The sequence below is a fragment of the Entamoeba dispar genome, genomic scaffold, assembly GCF_000209125.1.
Source record: "Entamoeba dispar SAW760 scf_1105229460623 genomic scaffold, whole genome shotgun sequence".
Classification (NCBI taxonomy): domain Eukaryota; phylum Evosea; order Mastigamoebida; family Endamoebidae; genus Entamoeba; species Entamoeba dispar.
The window spans coordinates 17,758-39,257 of record NW_001854285.1 but is presented as its reverse complement, the minus strand read 5'-3'; the positions used below and the strand labels follow the sequence as shown (position 1 = coordinate 39,257).

General features: G+C 26.6%; 11 protein-coding genes across 11 annotated transcripts in view, besides 15 other annotated features; 6 read left to right on the top strand and 5 right to left on the bottom strand.

The window, feature by feature from the left end:
- Window positions 1–721, bottom strand: part of EDI_076270 (uncharacterized protein) — a gene marked incomplete at both ends in the record, with an annotated part of 858 nt that extends 137 nt beyond the window's left edge. The window contains one exon of the mRNA XM_001733332.1: window positions 1–721. This exon is cut by the window's left edge and continues 137 nt beyond it. Coding sequence (XP_001733384.1) covers window positions 1–721 — 721 coding nt within the window.
- A 272-nt stretch (window positions 722–993) lies between these two features.
- Window positions 994–1,027: a sequence feature (AT_rich).
- A 73-nt stretch (window positions 1,028–1,100) lies between these two features.
- On the top strand, window positions 1,101–1,959 carry EDI_076260 (vacuolar-sorting protein SNF8, putative; the record flags this gene model as incomplete). The annotated part of the gene is made up of 4 exons (XM_001737459.1): window positions 1,101–1,329; window positions 1,379–1,541; window positions 1,588–1,805; window positions 1,862–1,959. The coding sequence occupies 4 exons, from the start codon at window positions 1,101–1,103 to the stop codon at window positions 1,957–1,959; spliced, it is 708 nt and encodes a 235-aa protein (XP_001737511.1).
- A 4-nt stretch (window positions 1,960–1,963) lies between these two features.
- Window positions 1,964–2,000: a sequence feature (AT_rich).
- Window positions 2,001–2,045: 45 nt separating this feature from the next.
- On the top strand, window positions 2,046–2,510 carry EDI_076250 (uncharacterized protein; the record flags this gene model as incomplete). The annotated part of the gene is made up of 1 exon (XM_001737458.1): window positions 2,046–2,510. The coding sequence occupies one exon, from the start codon at window positions 2,046–2,048 to the stop codon at window positions 2,508–2,510; it is 465 nt and encodes a 154-aa protein (XP_001737510.1).
- Window positions 2,511–2,566: 56 nt separating this feature from the next.
- Window positions 2,567–3,877, top strand: EDI_076240 (uncharacterized protein; the record flags this gene model as incomplete). Its single annotated transcript, XM_001737457.1, has 1 exon — window positions 2,567–3,877. The coding sequence occupies one exon, from the start codon at window positions 2,567–2,569 to the stop codon at window positions 3,875–3,877; it is 1,311 nt and encodes a 436-aa protein (XP_001737509.1).
- Window positions 3,878–3,880: 3 nt separating this feature from the next.
- Window positions 3,881–3,915: a sequence feature (AT_rich).
- Window positions 3,916–3,966: 51 nt separating this feature from the next.
- Window positions 3,967–4,980, top strand: EDI_076230 (ubiquitin carboxyl-terminal hydrolase, putative; the record flags this gene model as incomplete). Its single annotated transcript, XM_001737456.1, has 1 exon — window positions 3,967–4,980. The coding sequence occupies one exon, from the start codon at window positions 3,967–3,969 to the stop codon at window positions 4,978–4,980; it is 1,014 nt and encodes a 337-aa protein (XP_001737508.1).
- Window positions 4,971–5,016: a sequence feature (AT_rich).
- Window positions 5,017–5,019: 3 nt separating this feature from the next.
- Window positions 5,020–10,434, bottom strand: EDI_076220 (U5 small nuclear ribonucleoprotein 200 kDa helicase, putative; the record flags this gene model as incomplete). Its single annotated transcript, XM_001737455.1, has 1 exon — window positions 5,020–10,434. One exon carries the CDS (start codon window positions 10,432–10,434, stop codon window positions 5,020–5,022), a length of 5,415 nt encoding a protein of 1,804 aa, XP_001737507.1.
- Window positions 6,468–6,506: a sequence feature (AT_rich).
- Window positions 10,435–10,549: 115 nt separating the features above from the next.
- Window positions 10,550–10,631: a microsatellite.
- EDI_076210 (phosphatidylinositol-3,4,5-trisphosphate 3-phosphatase PTEN, putative) lies at window positions 10,631–11,997 on the top strand (the record flags this gene model as incomplete). The annotated part of the gene is made up of 2 exons (XM_001737454.1): window positions 10,631–10,804; window positions 10,864–11,997. The coding sequence occupies 2 exons, from the start codon at window positions 10,631–10,633 to the stop codon at window positions 11,995–11,997; spliced, it is 1,308 nt and encodes a 435-aa protein (XP_001737506.1).
- Window positions 11,998–12,036: 39 nt separating this feature from the next.
- On the bottom strand, window positions 12,037–13,656 carry EDI_076200 (GRIP1-associated protein, putative; the record flags this gene model as incomplete). The annotated part of the gene is made up of 1 exon (XM_001737453.1): window positions 12,037–13,656. One exon carries the CDS (start codon window positions 13,654–13,656, stop codon window positions 12,037–12,039), a length of 1,620 nt encoding a protein of 539 aa, XP_001737505.1.
- Window positions 13,656–13,768: a microsatellite.
- Window positions 13,769–13,818: 50 nt separating this feature from the next.
- On the top strand, window positions 13,819–15,302 carry EDI_076190 (uncharacterized protein; the record flags this gene model as incomplete). The annotated part of the gene is made up of 2 exons (XM_001737452.1): window positions 13,819–14,122; window positions 14,248–15,302. 2 exons carry the CDS (start codon window positions 13,819–13,821, stop codon window positions 15,300–15,302), a joined length of 1,359 nt encoding a protein of 452 aa, XP_001737504.1.
- Window positions 15,303–15,368: 66 nt separating this feature from the next.
- Window positions 15,369–15,389: a sequence feature (AT_rich).
- Window positions 15,390–15,502: 113 nt separating this feature from the next.
- Window positions 15,503–15,544: a sequence feature (AT_rich).
- Window positions 15,545–15,843: 299 nt separating this feature from the next.
- Window positions 15,844–15,901: a sequence feature (AT_rich).
- A 204-nt stretch (window positions 15,902–16,105) lies between these two features.
- Window positions 16,106–16,376: a sequence feature (AT_rich).
- Window positions 16,363–17,073, bottom strand: EDI_076180 (lupus la ribonucleoprotein, putative; the record flags this gene model as incomplete). Its single annotated transcript, XM_001737451.1, has 1 exon — window positions 16,363–17,073. One exon carries the CDS (start codon window positions 17,071–17,073, stop codon window positions 16,363–16,365), a length of 711 nt encoding a protein of 236 aa, XP_001737503.1.
- An 85-nt stretch (window positions 17,074–17,158) lies between these two features.
- EDI_076170 (uncharacterized protein) lies at window positions 17,159–21,465 on the bottom strand (the record flags this gene model as incomplete). The annotated part of the gene is made up of 2 exons (XM_001737450.1): window positions 17,159–17,545; window positions 17,611–21,465. 2 exons carry the CDS (start codon window positions 21,463–21,465, stop codon window positions 17,159–17,161), a joined length of 4,242 nt encoding a protein of 1,413 aa, XP_001737502.1.
- Window positions 17,566–17,605: a sequence feature (AT_rich).
- Window positions 19,740–19,767: a sequence feature (AT_rich).
- Window positions 20,491–20,520: a sequence feature (AT_rich).
- Window positions 20,930–20,972: a sequence feature (AT_rich).
- Window positions 21,466–21,500: the final 35 nt, after the last annotated feature.

The following is a 21,500-nucleotide window of genomic DNA, read 5'->3' as shown; positions in this document are numbered from 1 at the left end:
GAGCTTTAATGTCATGAAGGAACTGTTCTTCAAGAATAGTTTGGAAGGCTTGAAGGAATTGAGCAATAAAAATAAGTGAAATACCGATAAGAGTAGCATACCATGGATATACTTTTGGTCCGTCAGTATTACCTGATGAATCACCTGAAGACGTCTCAACAACATCTGGTTGAGCTCCAGGACAAAAAGCAGCACTTCCAATTGCTGCAAGAGAAACAACAATAATAATAACACCAATTATTTCAAAAAGATACATTTTATGTTTACGATAAAAAACAGCTAGTATTGCAGTAAAAACAATAATACTTCCTCTCATCATTTGGAAAACACTAGATGGAACAACAATTAATCCAAAATTCATTAAATAAGTAGCTAAGAAATCACAAAAAGCAGGAATAAGCATTAATAAAAATCCTTTCCATGTCATTGATTCTTTTTCACTCTTTAAATCTTTTTTAAATAATGGAAGGATATGGAATTGAATAAAATAAAGAATTAGACAAAGAGTCATCCCTAAAAACATTGCCCAATTTAAAAATAATGGTTTAATAAAATAATGAACATCATTATCTTTACCTTCTGCTTTTAATTGATAAGCAGTTTTTGATAAAATTGTTGTAGCAGTACCAGTAAGTAAAAAGACAACAATAATAGATGTCATAACCAAATACTTATTTACAAAAGTCTTAAACGCATTAGAAATTTTCTCTTTTGAAGACATAATATTTGGATTTAAAGTTAAAGTTTGTTTGTTATTTTAAACCCTGGAAGTTTGTACTATTTTATTCTTTTCTGATCATCGAATGTTGAACGATTAAATAAAAGAATAGTTTAGAATAATTTAGAATGCTATTTAAAAAGTGTTGAAAGTTTTTAAAAGAAAAGGAGGATGTGATTAAGAACAAAGTATTATACAAAGAAAAAAAAAGAATAAACACTCAACAATTTCATTCTATAATGGTGTACTGTAAATAATTTTAAAGAAGATTGAGGTAATATATATTAAATAAATTAAGAATTAATAATACTAAATGATAAAAACAAAAGAAAAATGAAAGAAGAAACCAAGAACTAAATATTAGAAAAAAAATAATACAACAATGTCAAGGAGAACTATTGATTTATTATGTAAACAAAAAGAAAAGATGGCAATTAAAGGGAAAGAGTTTTGTTTGACTGACCAAGAAGAACGAGAAAGACAAGTTAATCTTTTTAAACATAAATTAGAAGAATTTTTACAAAACAATAGAAATGAAATTACGAGTAATCCTGAAACTCAAAATAAATTATATGTCTTATGTAGAAAAATGGGAGTTGAACCATTAACAAGTTTGGTACTAAGGTAAATATAAAAGAATGTATAACACTCAATTATTAGCTGAAAAAAGTTATTTTTTTTATAGAAATAAAGACTTTTATAATGAACTTACTGTCCAAATTATAGAAGAGTGTTATAAATCAAGAGAATCAAATGGTGGAATTATTGAAATAAATAAGTTATGTGATTTAGTTAATAAAAAAAGAAAATCAACAATTAATCAGTTTGTTAATTATTATCAAACAACACTTTATTAAATAACACTATAGAAATGATATTTTTAGAGCGATTAATCAAGCAAATTGTCTAGGAGAAGGATTAAAAGTTGTTACTATTCACCAACAGAGTTATGTTATTAGTGTTCCATTTGAATTAGCTGATGATCAACAAGTTGTTTTAAGTTTATTAGAGAAAAAGTCATATTTTTTAGAAGATGAATTGCTTACTATTGGATGGTCAAAAGAGCGAGTCAAAGGAACATTAGTTTGTTTGAAATTAGTTTCTTCAATTATTTTTTTTTCATTTACTTATTAGAAAAGATAGGGTTATTAAACTTAGGAATATTATGGGTTGATGACCAATTTTCATTAGATGGTAAAACAATAAGAGCGTATTGGATGTCAATGTATAATTCATTTTAAGTTCAATATATTAATTTCATATTTTTTTATTATATATTATTGCTCTTTCTGTTGAACTAATTATTTCTTTTTGTTATTTATTAATAATGAAACCATTAAATAACACTTTAAGATCTTCTAGAGTAAATAAAACTGATTCTCATCAATTAGAATTGGAGTATTTAAATCAAAAAATATTTGAACGATACCGCCCATTAATGGTCATTGATGATGATGAAAATCAAACATTAAATAGATTGGTAAATAATGTTGATATTGATTTATCATATAAAATACTAAAATTGTGTGTTGAAGATGGGGTGTTAGTTAACAAATCATCTCCCAGTGTTGTGGCTGAACAAAGAAAATTTCAGTCAATAAAAAGATTCATTGAACAACTTCCTGAAGACCCTCTTATTGAACAATCAAAAACAATTCATCAATTAATTGATAAAACGAACGAAGTTTTAGAAAAGTATTGCAATGAAATCAATTTATCAAATCCGATAACATCAAATGATTTATTGCAGTATTCTTTAATAACAAAAAAATATCAAAAAGTATTAAATTGAATAACAATAATTTTTCATTGTTTCCAAAAAACATTATGAACTAAAAAAGAAGACAAATGGCAACACTTCGTGAAACCCCAAATATTACTTCATTATGTTCACAACGAAGAGAAGAACTTATGAAAATGAGAATGAAAAGAAGAAGTGAATTACTTAAAAGAGATATTAATAATAATCAATTTGAACAACTTGAAACGTTAATATTACAAAGTAATAACCCTACTTTACTTCTTACACAAAATACTTCTATTATTAATCAAGCTATTATGGCTATTAATAAAGATAATTTTCAAGAACAATTAATTGCACTGAGATTACTTCATACAATTATTTCATTACAAATAGAACAGTGCCTTGTATTAGTTCAAAGTTCATTTCCTTTTTTAGTATTTCTTCTTCAATCACCTAATAATGAAATTGTTGCAATAACATCAAAAATAGTTTCTCTTATTTGTCAAACATCCACTCATTTTAAAGAAAGGTTTAATTCACAAGGGATTATCCCAATTATTCTTGAGAAACTTTCAAAAGGTTTTAATGAAATTCTAACATCAATTTCACTTATCCAATTACTTTCTACATTAACTTTATCAAATCCTATTGGAGTTAAATTATTACTAAATTCTCAGGTTCCTCAAATGTTAATGCAATTTCTTCCTACAATAAATAATACTAAATTCATTTCTTCATCATTATTATTACTATCTTTAATATCATCTGATCAACAATTCATTTCTGTTTGTATAAATCAAATGGCATTTCTTCAATACCTTGCCGTAATCTTAACTACATCAATTCAGCCAAGTATTATTGCTCCAACACTAACAATTATTGGGAACTTCTTCACTATTAGTACTCCTTCTCAATTAGCACCATTTCTTACTCCGAATGTTATTGATGGATTAATTCGAATAGTACAAAGAGATAATGTTTTAATGAGTGATGCAGTTTGGGTATTAGGTAATCTTGTTAGTGCAACAAATTTCGAAGTTGTAAGTAAAGTTGTTCAAAGTGGATGTCTTCCATTACTGTTTGGACTTTTTGATAATACTGATGATGACCAACTTATTAGTTCATTATTTGTTACAATATCAAATATTATGGCTTCAGATAATAATGGAAGTCATCCATTTATTAAATGTTGTTTAGAATTAGGAATATTAGAATATTTGATTGATTATTTAAAAGATAACCAAACAAATGAATTTATTATGTTATGTTGTGACATTCTAAAATTTTTATTTGATACAGTACCTGATTTATATCAACGACTAAAAAGACTTAATGCAATTGAGCTATTAACTGATCTTGCACAGCATCATATCCAAATTAGATATTTATTGGATCAAATCCAATGGAGACAATGATTGATTAATTAATTTTTATGTTTTTCTTTTTTTTATAACTCTTTCTTTTTTATTTCATTAAAACTCATAACTCAAAAGTTTCATTTATAATGTCACAACCTGTAAAACTTAAGTCATTGAATTTAAAGAAAGCATACCCATTATTTGGCATTAAAAATTTTAGGTCAACGTGTTTTGCTAATAGTGTATTCCAAGTGTTATGTTCTTTACCACCATTTGTTGAATATTTAAAAGAGGTAATTCCTACAGATGATATGAAATATACAAAAGCAATGAAAGAGATGCTTAATTTATTTCTTCAGTGTGACAAAGTTGGAATTCAAAAAGATATTATTGATCCACCTCAATCAATGAAGGAGATTATTATGAAATTACAAACAGAAAGTGGTCAACACCAAATGGACGCAACAGAATTTTATACTACTTTAATTAATTGTTTACACACTGAATGTAAAAATAAAATATCTGAAGGAGAAGAAACAAAACAAGAAGACGATGATGGATGGGAAGAAGTTGGAAAAAAATCAAAAAAAATTCAATTAAGAAGTGAAAAAACTGATGGAACAAGTATAATTTCTGATTACTTTAGAGGAAGTATGAGGTCATTGACAATAACTATTGATGAAAAGAAAAAAAAACAAAATCAAGCTGTGTCACAAGAGTTTTATGTTTTATCATTACCTATTCAGTCTAAACAAAACTGTGTTAGTTCTGTTAGTCAAGCAATTAACTTAGCTTTCTCAAAAAGAAAAATTGATAACACACATTTTCAACAATTATTTATTGAAGAAGCACCAAAATTATTAGTATTACAATTAAATCGTTTTATTTATGATCGTGTAAAATTAGATGTTGTTAAATTAGTAGATCATATCAATTATACTGAATCTCTTCAACTAAAAACAAATAAAGGAAATGTAAGTTATAGACTTATAAGTATTATTGAGCATCGTGGGAATCAAATTAGAAGAGGACATTATGTATGTTATGTTAGAAGAGGTGAGAAATGGTATTTTTGTAATGATGAAAGTATTCAACCTATTGAACAAAAAGATATTTATGATAAGATGGCATATGTTTTAGTTTATTCTTCTTTAAATTAAATAAACTTTTTTTTTAATTTTGATTCTAAATAAATTGAATTAGACAAATGTTATTGGAAGATCATATTGTTGGTCTAAACCAATATAACAATCAGATAATAATAAAACTTTATATGTAAATTCTCCTGGGAATAAAGGACATACACACATTAAAGATATTGTACTATTCCTCTTTAAACTAATTCGTTTCATTGCAGCTAATCCACCATCTGGTTTAATAATAATTAAATACCAACCTTCTTGTTTAGTTTTTGGGAATCTTGGTAAGAAGGCATAATTCAAATTATCATTAATTCTCTTTAATGAAATAGTTATATCAAATACTTTATCATCAAGATGAATATTATTTATCGGTTTAATAAAAACATTTATTCTTGGGAATTTACTTATTTGAAGTAATAAATGACTAACTTGCTTACCATATATTCCAGCTTTTCTTGCAATTCGTTCAATTTTTTCTTTAGGTGTAACTAATAATTGAGGTAAACAACTAATACCTTCATTCTCAAATTGTTTTACTGCTTTTTGATGTACTCCAATTAATGTTAAAAATGGTGATTCATCAATCCATCTTCCACTTCCAACCATTTGAAGTATTTCTATTGAACGAATAACAACTTCTGTCCAGCCTTTTTCTGCAACACTATCAATAAAAGCTTGAAGAATACGAATACATTGATCTAACACACTTTTTGTATCTAATACAAAATCAACAATAGGTAATGTATTCTCTCCAAAATAAGCACTAAGTAATAAGAATACTTTTGTATGTGGATCATCGTATGATTGTCTTAAATTACCATATTTAACTTTCTTTGCTAAATTTTTACAATGAATATCATCTTCGTGTCTTACTGGATGATTATTATATTCTGCTGCATCTGAAATAATTTGTAATATTTGAGCATGATTTAAATCTTTTTTCATTCGAGTAGCAAACATTTTAATAGTTCTATAACTAATATAATACATAGTTGATAATCTTCCATTTGTAGTTGTTTCAACATCATTTTCATCCATTTCAATACATTTAGCACTAACCAATTCATTTAACGCATCTTTAACTTTAGAAACAAGGAATTTACCAATTTGTTCTTTTCCATCATATCCATAATAATTAGGATTCTTTAATAATCTTCTAAAATAATATGTAAATGTTAAAAATTTTACAGCTTCTTTAACATTTGTAACATTACCAACAGCAATTTCTGCATTCAATTGATCAGCCATAACTGTTTCAAAATAACTTTCTAATGGGAATGGTTCAAACAAAAATTTTCTCAAAAAATCTTTTTTAGGTTCATATGTTAAGATAACGGCTACTCCTTCATTATCATATTGTGGTCTTCCTGCTCTTCCCATCATTTGAAGGACATCTGTTAATGGCATATCAACAAACTGATGCTTTTTACCATCAAAATACTCTGTTCCTTTTATAATAACAAGATGTGCTGGTAAATTAACGCCCCAAGCTAATGTTGCTGTAGTAATTAATATTTGAATTTTATTAGATTTAAATAATTTTTCTGTTATTTCTCTATCATGATCATTTAAACCAGCATGATGCATACCAATTCCATATAACAAACATTCTTTTAATATACCATCAGTGATATTTTTAGTAATTTCACTCATTTCTTCAAATGGCATATGAAGGAATTTTTGAGGATTTCCATCATTAAAACAGAATTTTACTAAATCTTGTGCAGTAAGTCGAGTTTGTCTTCTTGAAGAAACAAATATCATTACTGGTTTATCTGGTGAATGTAATCTAATAGCTTGATAACATGGTTTGTTCATTGTTGCCATTCTTGGACAATATGCTTTTGTAGGGAACCCATCAATATGTGCAATTAATGGAACTGGACGAAGTGATGAATGGAAATTAAATACAGAGTCTTTATCTACTCCTATCCAATTCATCATATCATCAACATTAGCAATAGCAGTAGTTAATGCACAAATTCGAGTTTGAATACCTAACTTTTTATTTATTTGTTTAGTTCTAGTAACAATAGCCTCAATTACTGGTCCTCTTTCTTCTCCAAGTAAATGAACTTCATCTAAAATAACTAAACCTACTTTTTGTACATAACTTTTCTTTGTCCATAATCTAGTAATACCATCCCATTTTTCTGGTGTTGTTAAGATAACATCTGCCTTTGCAATTGCAGCACTATCTGGTGTAAAATCACCCGTAAGTTCTACAATATTCTTTCCCATTGTTATTAATTTATCTTTCCAATCACTCATTTTTTCTTTTACTAATGCTTTCATTGGTGCAATATATACTACTTTTTTATCTGGAGTATCTCTAAAAATTTTTAACATACAAAGTTCAGCTGCAACTGTTTTTCCTGAACCAGTTGGTGCTCCAACAATAACATTTTTATTTGTATTAAAACAAATAAAGAAAAATTGTGTTTGTGGTGGATTAAAATAATGGAAATTAAAGAATGTTTGGTATTGTTTTAATGCTGTTGTTGGTAAAGGATGTAATCGTAAGAGTTTTGTCATATAAGACTCATCTGTCGGTAAGGTACTTTCATCAAATTGAACAGGGAAGTTAGAAATACAAGCAAAATATTTATCTGAAACTACATCAACCATATATTGAATACCAGAAACAACTGGAACAGTAGCAATAATTTCAATAGGAATACCAGTTCCATTATAATCATCAATTTTTTTCTCTGAAAGATTAAAACTTTCAAAATAAAATAATTGGTTATAGTTATTATCACTAATAAATAACCAAAAATTTTCTATTGTTCCTAAATCATTTCCCCATCTAAATGTTGGATGAATATGAACTTTCATTTGTAATACTGTTGCTGTTAATGGGACACAAGTAGTTTCTAATACAAGATATGGATATTCATGAGCTTGTCTTATAACATCTGTTGCATATTGTGGAAAATCAATAAACTCAGTTTTGTCCATTTCACAAATAGTGTCAATATCAAGTTTTCGTTGTTGTAATTTAAGTAATACTTGAACAGGAAGAGTTTTAAATTGAAATAATGGATGAACTGTATCCCAATTTTGTTGATCTATCATCTTTGCTATTTCTAATAAATTCATTGCTTCACGTGATAATCCTCTTATACATGCTAATTCAAATAAAGCACGAGTAACTCTTGAAGCATTTTGATTTGCATATAAAGTTTCAGACATTAAGGTATAATTAATTAGTGTTATATGAGATAAACTTGCTTGAATAAGAATGTTTGCTTTATTAGAAGCCAAATCATTTGTTGATGATAATGGCCATCTAACAGAATTAGCAAGTGTTTCCATTTCTTGTTTTTCTTCTTCTCTCATTTTTTGTAATTGTTTTAATTCATTTGATGAACAAATAAGATCAAGTAATTGTGGCATTTGCATTCCTTCATGTAACTTCTCTGAAAAAATATACATTGATTCAACTGTAACATAATAATGAGATGCAATTCTTCCAAGTAATGTTGGTGAAAATGTTATAGTTTCATCGTTAATAGTTATCATTTGAATTTTCTCTAATGATTTGGCAGTACCTCCAATTAATGAATTAAGATCATCATATGATATTCCTCCAGGACTCTGTTTTAAACAAACATATAAATAAGTATATTGGAACCATTGTAATGCCTCCTCTAAATTAGTAACAGTTCCAGAGACTATTTCTGCATTTAAATGATCAGCTAATCCATTCATTAATGTTGATTTAATTTTACCCATATTACCAAGAATAGCCATATACTTTTTTAATCCTTCTTTATCAGTAATAATAATACCTGCACCTTCACTATCATATTGTGGTCTTCCTGCTCTTCCAAACATTTGAAGAACATCTAATATTGAAATTTTATCAGAACACCCTTTATCACTATTAAATACTTCAGTCCCTCTAATAATAACAGTATGGGCTGGTAAATTAACTCCCCACGCTAATGTAGCAGTTGAAACAAGAACTTTTAAAGAACCATTTCTAAATGCATCTTCAATAAATGTTCTATCTGACCTAAACATTCCAGCATTATGTACACCAATTCCCATTTCTAATAATTCCTTAATATCTTTCCCTTGTAATTTTTTTATTCTTGTTGCAAATTCTCTACCTTTATTTCCAGTAAAATATTCTGTAGCTCCTTTTTCTTTCATTCTTCTAATAAATCTTTGTGCAGTTAATACTGTTTCTCTTCTTGTGTGAACAAATACAATAACTTGTTTTCCTCTTTTTACTACAATCTCTGCTTCGTCATAAGCTAAATCAGTAGCGTGCTGAGTGAATTGTTGACCTTTATTCTCTTTTTCGTCTTCAGGTAAAACAATAAATTTAGTAGACATTGGAACTGCTCTATAACTCATATCAAAATGAAATATATTTTCGGGCTTAGCTCTAATAAATTCTCCTACATCTTGATAATTTGGTAATGTAGCTGATAATCCTACAACACGAATTGGTCTTTGTTGACTTTCAACCATTCTTAATGTTCTTGCAACAATTGTTTCAATAACAGCTCCTCTGTCTTCATCCAATAAATGAACTTCATCAACAATAAGTAGTTGAATATCATTTACAAATTCTGCATCTTGTTTTCGTGTTAACACATCAAATTTTTCTGGTGTTGCTACAATAACATGAGTACTTGCAATGGCTGCTTTTGAAATGTTAGTATCTCCAGTTACTTCTTCAACTCTCATTTTGAAACAAATCAAATGTTTTTTAAAAGTTGTTGTCATTTCTGTAGCAAGTGCCTTTAATGGAGAGATATAAACAATTTTTAAATGTTCCATATCATGTTGATGCATTTTAACTTCTCTTAACATACACAATAAAGCTGTTAATGTTTTACCACAACCAGTTGGTGCACAAACTAACATATTTTCTCCAGTGTTATAAGCAGTTTCATATACTTTACTTTGTACATAATTTAAATGAGTATAATTTAACATAGCAGGTCTAGTATAATCATCTAAAATATTTTTAACTTCCAACCGTTCTGTGTTAAGACTTCTAGCAGAAGGAACAGCAGGGATATATAATTCATATCTATCAGGAAGATTTCTTTCAATGGCATTTTTTGGAATAACAGGTTTATTTATCTGTTTTGGTGGAGTGTACGAAATTTGGTCAGTAGGTTTTGGTGTTTTTTGTCGTTTTGGTTGTTTTGGTTGATTTATTATTTGATGACTTAAAATGGCTGGTAAGTTCTGAATAATACCAGATATAAATTCAAAAGAATCATCACCATATACTTCAAATAGAGACATTTGTAATGCCATTTCATCAGGGTTCATTTCAACTAATGACTCAATACTTATTTCTAATTCTTCATTTGATAATCCTAATCGTTCTCTTAATGCACCTGTATAAGGAGAATTTTCAATATAGTTATGAAGCCAGGTTTTTCCTTCATTTTGTTGTTGAGGAGAAGGAGTTGGATTTGGTCTTTTTCGTTGTCTTGGCATAATTGATAGGGTAAATCTAGTTTTCTGCTGTTTTATTTCATAATTGTTATGCCTCAATCTTTTTTCATTTTTGTAATACACAAAATGTGGTATTCGTTTTTTGTGTTATTTAACCAAAACTAAAAAGAAAGATAAAATGAATTATTCGACCATAAAAATAAATAAAAAAAAAATAAAAATTAATTAAAAAAAACAAATGCTAAACTTGGTCAAAAGACAAGTGTCTCAAGATAAACGAAGATTCCAAGAAGATGGATTTGATTTAGATCTCACATACATCGAACCTAGGATTATTGCCATGGGATATCCTGCTGAAGGTATTGAATCATATTATAGAAATAATATGGTAGATGTTGCTATGTTACTTAACGTTTGTAATTCATTTTAATAAAGCACATTTACCTTCAATATAAATATTTATTAGTTTAGCAAAAGCATTTAGGACATTACCGTGTATATAATTTGACAGAAAATCCATATGATCCTACACCGTTTCACAACAACGTTAAATGGTTTCCTTTTCCTGATCACCACAACCCTTCATTAATTGTGCTTTGCCATATTGTTGATGATATGTATAAATATTATAATGAAGATCCTGCGAATGTTGTTGTAGTTCATTGTCTTGCAGGAAGAGGAAGAACAGGAACTGTTATTACTTCATTTTTACAGTATATTAAATTATGTACAACTCCACAAGATGCATTGGATCATTTTGCTTCTATTCGTTCAATGAAAAATAAAGGAGTTTCAATGCCAGCCCAAATCAGATATGTTAATTATTTTGGGGAATTATTATCAAAACAAATTTATTTTGTTCAAACAACTTATCTCCTCAAAACACTATCTATTGGACCATTACCTGATCAAGGAACAAATAATGTATCATATGAATTAGATATCTCTAGTATTGATCAATATTACAAACCATTTATTTATATTCAACCATTGGTATCCTCTTCACCTAGTTATTCTTGCATATATTCAGAGTCAACAAATATTATTCAAGCATCATTTAATCCACCAATTCCTTTAGCAGGAGATATAAATATTCGAGTTCGTTTAATTAATTCTAATCCTAGTTATGGTCATACAATTGTTGCACGTGCATCTTTTCATACATATTTCATTGACGGTAATAAACTTTCTTTCGATTCTAAAACACTTGATATAAGAAATCCATTTAAATCAAAAGTATCAAGTAGTATTCAACTTATATTAACATTTTCTGGTTCAACTGTTCCGGTTCCACTACCAGAATCAGAACTTATTTTCTTACAACAATTCTATGAACAGTACACTTCTTCATCTCAAAAGAAACAAAAACCTACATTTGTTATTGGGTGTAGACCAAAACCAAATTTTGTTAATATTTCTAAATCACCTCAGTCTGACTCTTCACTAGTTCCTTCAACATCAAACTCTCCTTTATCACAAAATAATGATTCTTCTGAATTAAAAACTCGTTTAACACCCCAAAGAAGATCTCCATTATCTCCATCAACTTCTTTCAATCAACCAAAGAAATCATCAAATGCTGTTACATCAAAACTTTTTAAATGATTGTGTATCTCCTCAAATAAAAATTCAATTAAATGTTATTCAATCTTTGATTTTGTTTTCTAAACAATCACATTCTTTTTTCATTTCCATTATTTTGTCAACAACTACATCAAAAGATGATGTACTACTTAAGCCAACAATATCAGCTATTTTAGATATTCGTTCATTAATTTCTTCAACTGATTCTTTTAATTTTTTATTATTTTCTTCTTCTTTAATAAGGCATTCCTCTTCTTTTTGGAGTTGATTTTGTTTTAATTCATTTTCTCGTTGAAGTATTTGAATTTGTTCTTTCATTTTAATTTTCTCTTCAGGTTCTCGTTCAAGAATAGGACCAGTTTTTATAATTTCTTCAATTTCTTGAAGAGCTTGAATTTTTGAACCAATAATTTCTTCCTCTTCTGATTCACTAGGTGAAGAAATTATTGGAGTTAAAACCTTATTATCAGAATTAATTTGTTTTAATTCTTCTTCTACTCTTTTTTGAACTTCTTCTTCATTTATTTCAGTAACTTCTTTTCCTTCAACTCTATTAAGTAAAACTTCAAATTTATTAGCAGTCTTTTGTCTATCATATAAAACATCTTTTTGAGTTTTTTGGATATGATGTTGAAAATTATCATCAAAACCAATTAAATCTTGATTATAACTATCGTTAATCCCTGTAAATTCAAGTTCTTTTCTTCTCATTTCAATGTCATGATTTTGCTCATTAAATCTATCATTAATAGCTTTACGTTTGTTTAAAGCAATTTTTACATCTTTTTCTGCTTTTTCAACTTCTTTTGTTATTTGTTTATCTTCTTTCTTTAGTTCATCAATTTTCTTTTTCATTTGTTCAATAAATACTTTCTTCTCTTCTATACTTTTTTCATTCTTTTGAAATTCTTGTTCCATATCAGTAGTTTCTTTTTCTATTGAAGCTTTTTCTGTTTGAAGTTGTTCAACTAACTTATTATTATTTTTTCTTTCATTTTCTAACATTGTATTTACTTGATTAAGTTCTTCTTTAAATTCTTTTTGAATTTGTTTTTGTTCTTTCTCAAGTTCATTAATTTCTCTCTGAATTTGTCTAATATCTCCTCTAATTTCTTCTTCTTGATTTTTTAATTGACTAATTACATTACTTTTATCTTCTAACTCTATCTCTTTATGTTCTATAGTTTGTTGTATTGTGTTACTATCTTCTTTTATTTTGTCAAGCTCATCTTTTAATGAATTTTCTTGTTCTAATAATGTGTTAATTTTTTCTTGTAAACTAAGTTTTTTTGTGTATAAAGAAGTGAATGTTTCTTGTAGTGTACGAATTTGTGAGTCAATTTTAGTAAGGTTGTATGTATGTTTGTGATAATCCTCATCTTTTGCATTAACAATATCTGCTTTTTGTTTAATTTCTTGAGTTTGATTATAGATTTCCTTTAACTGTTTTTCTAATTTTGGGTTATGGTCTTGTTCATATTTTAAAGCACGATAACTTTTGATCAATTTGGTTTGAGCTTTTTTAAGTTTTATGTCATCCTCATCTGAATTAATCTCACTTATTCTTTCTCTGATATAACTCGTTATCCTTTTGTCCAATTGATCAATGGCATAATAGTTTTCTAATATTTCTTTTTCTACAATCACTATTTTCTCTACAAGGTTCTCCTTTTCAACCATTTTTCTCTTTTTTTCTCTTTTTCTTTTGAAGATCTTTTAGAGATTTCACTTTACCCTTCTCTTTTTTCGTATTGTTATTTTCTTTTCACTTTTTTCCCTTTTTTCATTTTTTCAGAATTTTTTTCCATAAAAATAACCATCTTAAAATTTTAAATTCAAAATATGTTTAAAGGTTGCTGCATTGCTGGATGCAAAAACCAAGGTGAGTTTCCTTTATCTAAAATTCAAGGAACAGTAAAAATTAAAAAGGAACTCATTAACACAATTCCACGTGAATGGAAAATTTGTAAAAGTGACTTTGATAATATGTTAAAACAAATGGAGTGTTGCATTGAACATTGTGACAAAATGGCTTGTCCATTAGAAGTATCATTATCGAAATTAAATCAAGTAAACTTAAAGAATGATTGTTGTCACCATCAACTATGTACTTTCCATGCAACTAAGTATTCAGATATAATAACACGTTTGTTTTTGTTAAAAACTATGATTAAAAAATTTATTCTTCTAATTTTTATTGTGTCTTCATTGGTATTATTTATAATCATGGGGAAAGTTCTTTTTTTAGAGAATTATATTAACCATTTTTAGCAACTCCTATTAAAAGAGAAACTCAAACAACTGACGTACAACTACCTCTACAAAAGAAACAAGCTGAAGATGAAGACACTATCACGGAATCTAATCAACATAATAGTGATACTGATACTTCAACTGAAACAAGAGATGACGGAGAAAATAATCCCACTACTGGAGAAGAAAAAAACCAAAAATCAAAAAATGAAAAATCAATTACTGTTCCGGTTGATCCAAATCAACCAATTTTCATGGAAAGAGAAAAACATAACTATTCTGTTAAAGAAACGTCTCTTAAAAGAGAAGGTGGAGAAGAACAAAAAACTGAAACTTCTAAAACTTGTCCTCAAGACTCTAAAGAAGAAAATAAAACATTAGTTGAAGGGTCTATTGTCAATGAAGAAAATAAAATAAAAGAAGACGTTGTTGGTGCTTCTGGTGAAGATACAAAAAACTTTGAAAAAGTCAAAATAAATTTAGAAACTAAAGAAGAGAATGAAGTTAATAAAGAAGAACGCCAATGCTGTATTGATAATTGTAATGCTATTGTTGAAAATGAAATTCCTATATTACAACCACTTCATGTCTATGTTTGTCAAAATCATTTAGATGAAATTATTAAGTTATGGAGAGTTTCATTATTACAACATCAAATAGTTTTAAATGATGAGTGTCTTGAATTAGTAAAGAAAGGAACTGGAGAAAATATATATAACCCATTATATAATTATACTAATCCAATGCAAAATGATATAAAATGTGCGTTATGTTGTGGTTTTTATAAGAAAGAAGAAACATACAATTGTTCATTTTGTCCATTTACTTTTTGTGTTGAATGTTATAAACATTTATGTCTTACACTAGGAACACCTCAACAATTTATTTCTAATAAGGCTCGTTGGAAGTGTTTTGTTTGTTCTTGTTGTGAACCAACAGCAATGAATAGAAATATTTTCATTAAAAAACAATTAGAGTTATTAATACCTATTATTGAGGCAAGGTTAAGCGATGGGTGTGTTATTGGAAGGTCTGCTGATGAGTTAAAAGAATTTGTTGACAGCATCAAATAATTTCTTGTTCTTGAAAAGATAATAGAATGTGGTTTTCAGTTATTAACTTTTTTGTTAAACCAAAAGTATTTTTTTTAATAAAAAATTGATGGTCATTTAAACAGTTTTTTTGAAGTATTTTTAGGGCAGTTCTTATCAGAAGCAGAGTTGTAGTTTCAACTTTTTTACCTTTAATTGAATTTAAACTTATTCCAATATTCTAAATAAAAATATATATTATTGAATTTTTAAGTTATAAAAAAGATAGTATGCAAGGGTGATTATTAATTTATTGTTTTTTAAATTCTTCATGGAATGGATTTGAGTTGAAGATATTTTTATTTTATCAAAGTTATTGAAGAAATCATAACAAAATACTTTTTCTGAAAAATAGATACTTGTAAATAGAATCAATTATTTATTAATTTGTGTTAGATTTAATTTTTTATTACTGTTATTGTTGTTGACAAGTTTTTCAATTGTTCAGAAATAAGAACAGAAATATGAATTTAAGTACATTAAATAAAAACTTGTTTGTTAACTAATTATAGTATTAAACTTCAAAAAAAAATTTTCATTGTTAATTATTTATATAATATAAGTAAAAAACAATTTTAAAAGAAGTCTTTTGTTATGACGAAAAGAGAATAATTTTTATTGTTTCATAAAGTAGAATAAAAGTTAGTTAATATCTTGTAATTAAGAATTCTTTGCAATGCTTATCATCTTTTTTTATTGTAGTCTAATAAAAAATAATGAACGTAAATTAGATAAACCATTTGCTGTTATTACTATTTATTAGTTTTTTTATTAGAGAGAGTAAGATTAAAATAATATTTGAAATTATTAAAAAGATAATTTCTTGTTTCTAATTATAAAAGAAGTGATTTTTAAATAAAATAATTTTGTGTTTTATAATTCTTTAGTAATATGAATAAAACAATTTTACTATGAATGAAGTTGATTTATTTGTTTTTTTTTTATTTTTTTATGTATAAAAAACAAATTTTTAAATTATTAATGTTTTTTAGACTAATTTTATTTTAATTAAAAAAAAAAAGAAGAAAATAATATTTTGTTATTAAAGTTTAATTTCTAGATTTCTTTTTCTTTGATGAAGTACAGCAAGATATTCATCTGGTGAGATATATTGTATTGATAAATCCTTTAGTTTTTGAATTTTCTGTATTTTTCCTTTTGGTATTTCGAATACGTAGCTTCCATCTTTTTCATCTTCAATTCCTTTTACACTTATTAATTTTTCCTTACCACGAAATAGTCTTATCCACAAAGTCTGTGTTTTCCATTTGGTAATGATCACTTCTTTTTCTTTAACCATAACCTTTTCCATTTCTTTTAATTTATTAACTGTGGCTTCATTTTTAAATAAAACTTCTACAGTTCCTTTGAATGTTAAAGTTGTTGGGATATATTTCATTTTGATTTGATCAACCTCTCCAAACTCTGACAAACACTCCTTGATTTCATCTTCATTCAATGAGCATGGAATCCACTTAATTTTTAATCCTCTTTTTTCTAACTGAGCAATTGGCAATAAATTTTTTCTTCCAATTAATTGGTGGTCTTCTGAAAGACGAAGGGTATTAGATTGTTTTAACTCTTCACAAATTTCTTGTGTTGTTTTATGGAATCGTTTAATCATTTTAAATCCTTCAATAATTGATAAGGGAACCATTCCATCTGCGTTCATTTTTGATTGAAGATAAAGGTCAGTTGAAAGATTTATATCAGAGAAGTAGAATTCTATTTGTTGTATAAGAGAACGACTCATAACAAAAGAGAATTTGTAGTGTATGAAAAAATGTAAGAAGAGAAAAAAAAAAGAGATGAGAATGAATTAAATAAATGAAAAAACATTATTCTATGAAATCATTCATTAAGAAGTCATTAATGATTTCTGGTTTCCATTGTAAATTTCTTCTTTTCATATCAAGTAAAAGAACATTATATTTTGATAAGATTCTTCGTAATTCTACTTCATCTTCTTGTGACAATATTTTTCTTAATGTAATTACTGGAGTTATACTAGTTAGTTCTGTTTGAATTGAATTTTCAGGATGAAGTGGAATAATTAAGTTAAAGAAAGGGGAAAGAGTTGTTGTAAGGCCAGACAATGGTAATGTAAATAACCACCTAAAAGGTTCGAAATCAATTGAAGGATTAATATTGATTATATCAATAAATTTAAGTATTTCTAAAAGAACATTTGGTTCAAATTCTTTATAATTTTTAATGATTCTAATCTACAAGATATAAGGCAATGAATTAATTTATAATAAACTAAAAAATAAAAAACTATTTAACAAACAGCCTCTACTAAAATTGGTCCTAATAGTAATCGAGTCATAACAAATGAACATTTACAATAAATAACTCTTAAGAATAAGAAAGTATTTATAAGTACTTGATTAGACTTAGGGTATAACGCAATAATTTTTAAAATTCTTTTTAGTAATTCATTTGCTATTTTATCAAATGTATAACAATCACCACATAATACTACAAATGCAGCTTTTTTTAATTCAGATGCTTCTATAGAATCTATTCTTTCTTTTATTCCATTACCACTTCCTTTGGCACTTTGCCATACTTGGTCAAGGTGTTGAGAATAAACAAGAGAAATAATTGGTAGCCATTTTGATAATCGACTTGGATTTGAAACAAAAAAGTTTTTATCATTAAATGTATTCATTACTAAATTTTTCCATTTCCCAGTCAATAAACCAGAACGTTGTAAAGAAAGAAGGATATCTTCAATCATTGAAATATTTCTTTGTTCAAGAATAACTTCTAATTGTGGAATAAGTAGTGAAAGAGATGAAGATACGTTTGCAGAAAATATTTGTAATGGATTTGCTTCAGATGGTTTTAATGAAATGGCCAATGGAAGTAAATCAGATGTAAATGAATTAAGGTCATCTGGAAGTGTAAATTTTTGAACTGCTAAATAAAATAATTGGAATATTTGAGGAGATGCTACAACAAGTTGAGGTGGAAGATTATTTATTTCAGAACAAGATACTAATGAACGTAAAGCCCTTAAAAATGAAGTTATTGAATGGTTTTGAATTGTAGTTATTGATAAAGAAAAGAATTTAAAAAGTTCTGGAACCAGTTCTTTTAATTCTTCACTATTTGCCATTGGAAGTATTTGAGAAATAGAATCAAATAAAGAGTCTGCAGGTATTCTTCCTAATTTAAATAAAGAACATAAGGTTGAAATATATATATTGATAGGATTGGAAGTAAACTTAAGAAAGAGACTTGAAAACATTTTTCTATGTTCTTGAGTTGTGGCTGTGTGTTCTAAAAGAGAGTCTGGAAATACAAAAAATACTTCTTCCATTAAAAGTGCTAAGTCATCTTCTATTATGTCATGAACTTCTTTAATTTGAATACGAGGTAATTGTTGATATAATTCACTCACCATTGAAAATAATCCAAAAAGAAGAGGTTTGAAGAAATGTTGATTATCTTCTTTTTTTTGAATATTAAACATTGGAGCTAAAAAAGTAATGTTATTTGATGGTTCTTTATTAACTGGATATTCTATGAAGATACGATGTACTAGTTGATTAATTATTCCAATTAATCTAATTACATCACTATAAAATGCATCAGAATTTAATTTCATCATAGATGGTACTTTTAAAAATATTTCTGGTAATGTTTTTGTTGCTAATATTGGTAAATTTTCTTTTGGTGAATTAAGAGAAAAATCAGTAAATATTTCTGGATCAATAAGAACATCTAATGGAATAGAATCCATTGTATCTAATGAAGTTTGAATTAATGCTGGTGTAGAACGAACTAAAGTCCTTGTCAAAATTAATAATTTTGAATGAAAAATTGGTTGTAATGAATGAGATTTTATTGGAACACTAATAGCAGTTAAAATGTGTTGAGAAAAAGAATGAAGTATTTCAGAATGTTCATATCGAGTAAAGAGAATAATTAATAAATCTGCAGCTTTAACACTTTCTCTAACTACACATATTCTTTCTATTATCATTAATATTATATGTATTGGTGTATTAATAAGTGTTCTTGGAAATGGATAAATAACTAATAAAGATTTCATTTCATCATTAATTTCTGTTGTTAATAAAAGATCAAAACAACCTGGAATATCAGCATTAATAATTTGTGTAAAATATGTTAAAAATCTTAATTCTCTTTTAATTTGAGTTGTTGAATTCTTAGTGATTAGTTTTGTTTCTTCCTTATTTTGAATAGAAGAAGAAGGCTCTTCATTAGAATCAATAGTGTCACCATTTTCTATAATCATTTCATCTTTACCATTTAATACTCCCATTACAATAGAAATAAAAAGTGTTGCATCATGTGACATTAAAAATAAAAACCAATCACGTGCAACTTTAAAATAACGTTCATCTGATTTTAGTAATGAATAAATAATACATTTCATTTGGTTTGTATTTATAATTTTTTGATAAAATTTATTCATATGCATACAAATTAATAAACGTTCATAATCTATTACATCTTGAAGAGCACTGAAAGGTAATGCCTCAGCATTTGATGCTAAAAGTGAAACAATTATTGGTAAAAATTGTTCTGCACTAGAAACATTTTTCCATAAAAATGATACAATTTCTTGAGAAGATGATAAATAAATTTTGGATTGTTTTGTTAATCTAAAGAAAAGTCTACAACAAACTAAAGCAGGTGCAATATTTGAAGAAGACAAAATACTATTAAGAAGTATTTGATTTAATTGATAATGAAACTCTTCATTTGTTGTAATTGTAGCAAAAGTAAGAATAACACTTAATAAATTATTAAGTGCTTTTACTTCACGTTCTCCAAATATTGTTTGTATTAATGTTAATTGTTTTTTAAATGGTTCTAATGAATCTAGAATTGGTAATTCTATTTTTAAATTATCATGAAGTGATGAAACAGTTTTTTTAATTATTATTAATGCTGATTCTAATACACTAATGTCAGTAGCATTAAGTTGTTTTTGAAAATAGTCATTTATTAACGTGTTAAATAATGACAGTGCTATAGTAATATATTGATCTTTTTGTTCTTTAGATGGAATATAATACATTACAAACACAATTTTTTCATTAAATTCCATTGAATTTAAATATTTTATAAGTTCATCTATTTGAGCATTTTTTAACATTTCAATTAATATATTACTTTGTTCTACATTTTGTTTATTTAAATTAATTTTAATAAATAAATTCATTAATGGTAATGTGAGAGTATTTCCAATAACACTTGATAACAATTTATTTTTAATAATAGAAGAAAACATTTTAGTACATTCTGATGATGGTCCTGTGTCAGTAAAATCTCGCTGTAAAATTTCATATATTGATTTAATGAATATATCTTTAACATATAGTTCAAAATATTGTGAATCATTTTCTCCAATAAGATATTGTGTTAGTCGTTGTGTTATTCCACTATCATTAAATATCACCAATTTAATAACAACTTGAATTAATTTTCTTTTACAATCATTACTTATATTAGTTTTATTTAATTTTAATTGTTCATTCATTAAGTCAAGTGTTTGTTTAATAACTAATGTATTTTGATTTAATAACATTTCACATAACCCATCACATAATGTTTGTTCTTTGATATTGTTAAAATTAATTTGATATTTCTTTAAATTTATAAATTTTAAAAGTCCTTCTCTTGTATGAGGTGTGATACAGAGATGTAACCACATTTCTTGTTCAAATTCCAAATTGTATTGGTCGTATAATTTTTGAAATAAACTTAATGCTTTTTCTTGTAGCCCATTCACTGGTTGAAGTAAACTTGAAGCAAAACATGAAACTAATGGTTCTAATAAAGATAATGTAAAGTCATTATCATTTAATATAAATTTGTCTATTATTTCAATACATTTTACTCGTATTTGGGGTAAAGCTGTTTTACCCATAAGAAGGATAATTGGAAGAAAAAGTTGAATATATTCTTTCATTTGGTTATGTGAATACCTTTTAAAATATGAAATAATAATATCTAATATAACTCCATGTACTGCTTGTGGCATATTTTGGTCAGCAGCCTTAAGAAGTGCTTCAAAAAATAAACTTTGATGTGGAATTTCTATAATTTCTTTTTTTTCATTTATAATTCTAAGCAATGAATTTAAAGGTGAATAAATATCCATCCAGTCTCTTGCAACAATACTCTATCAAGATATCT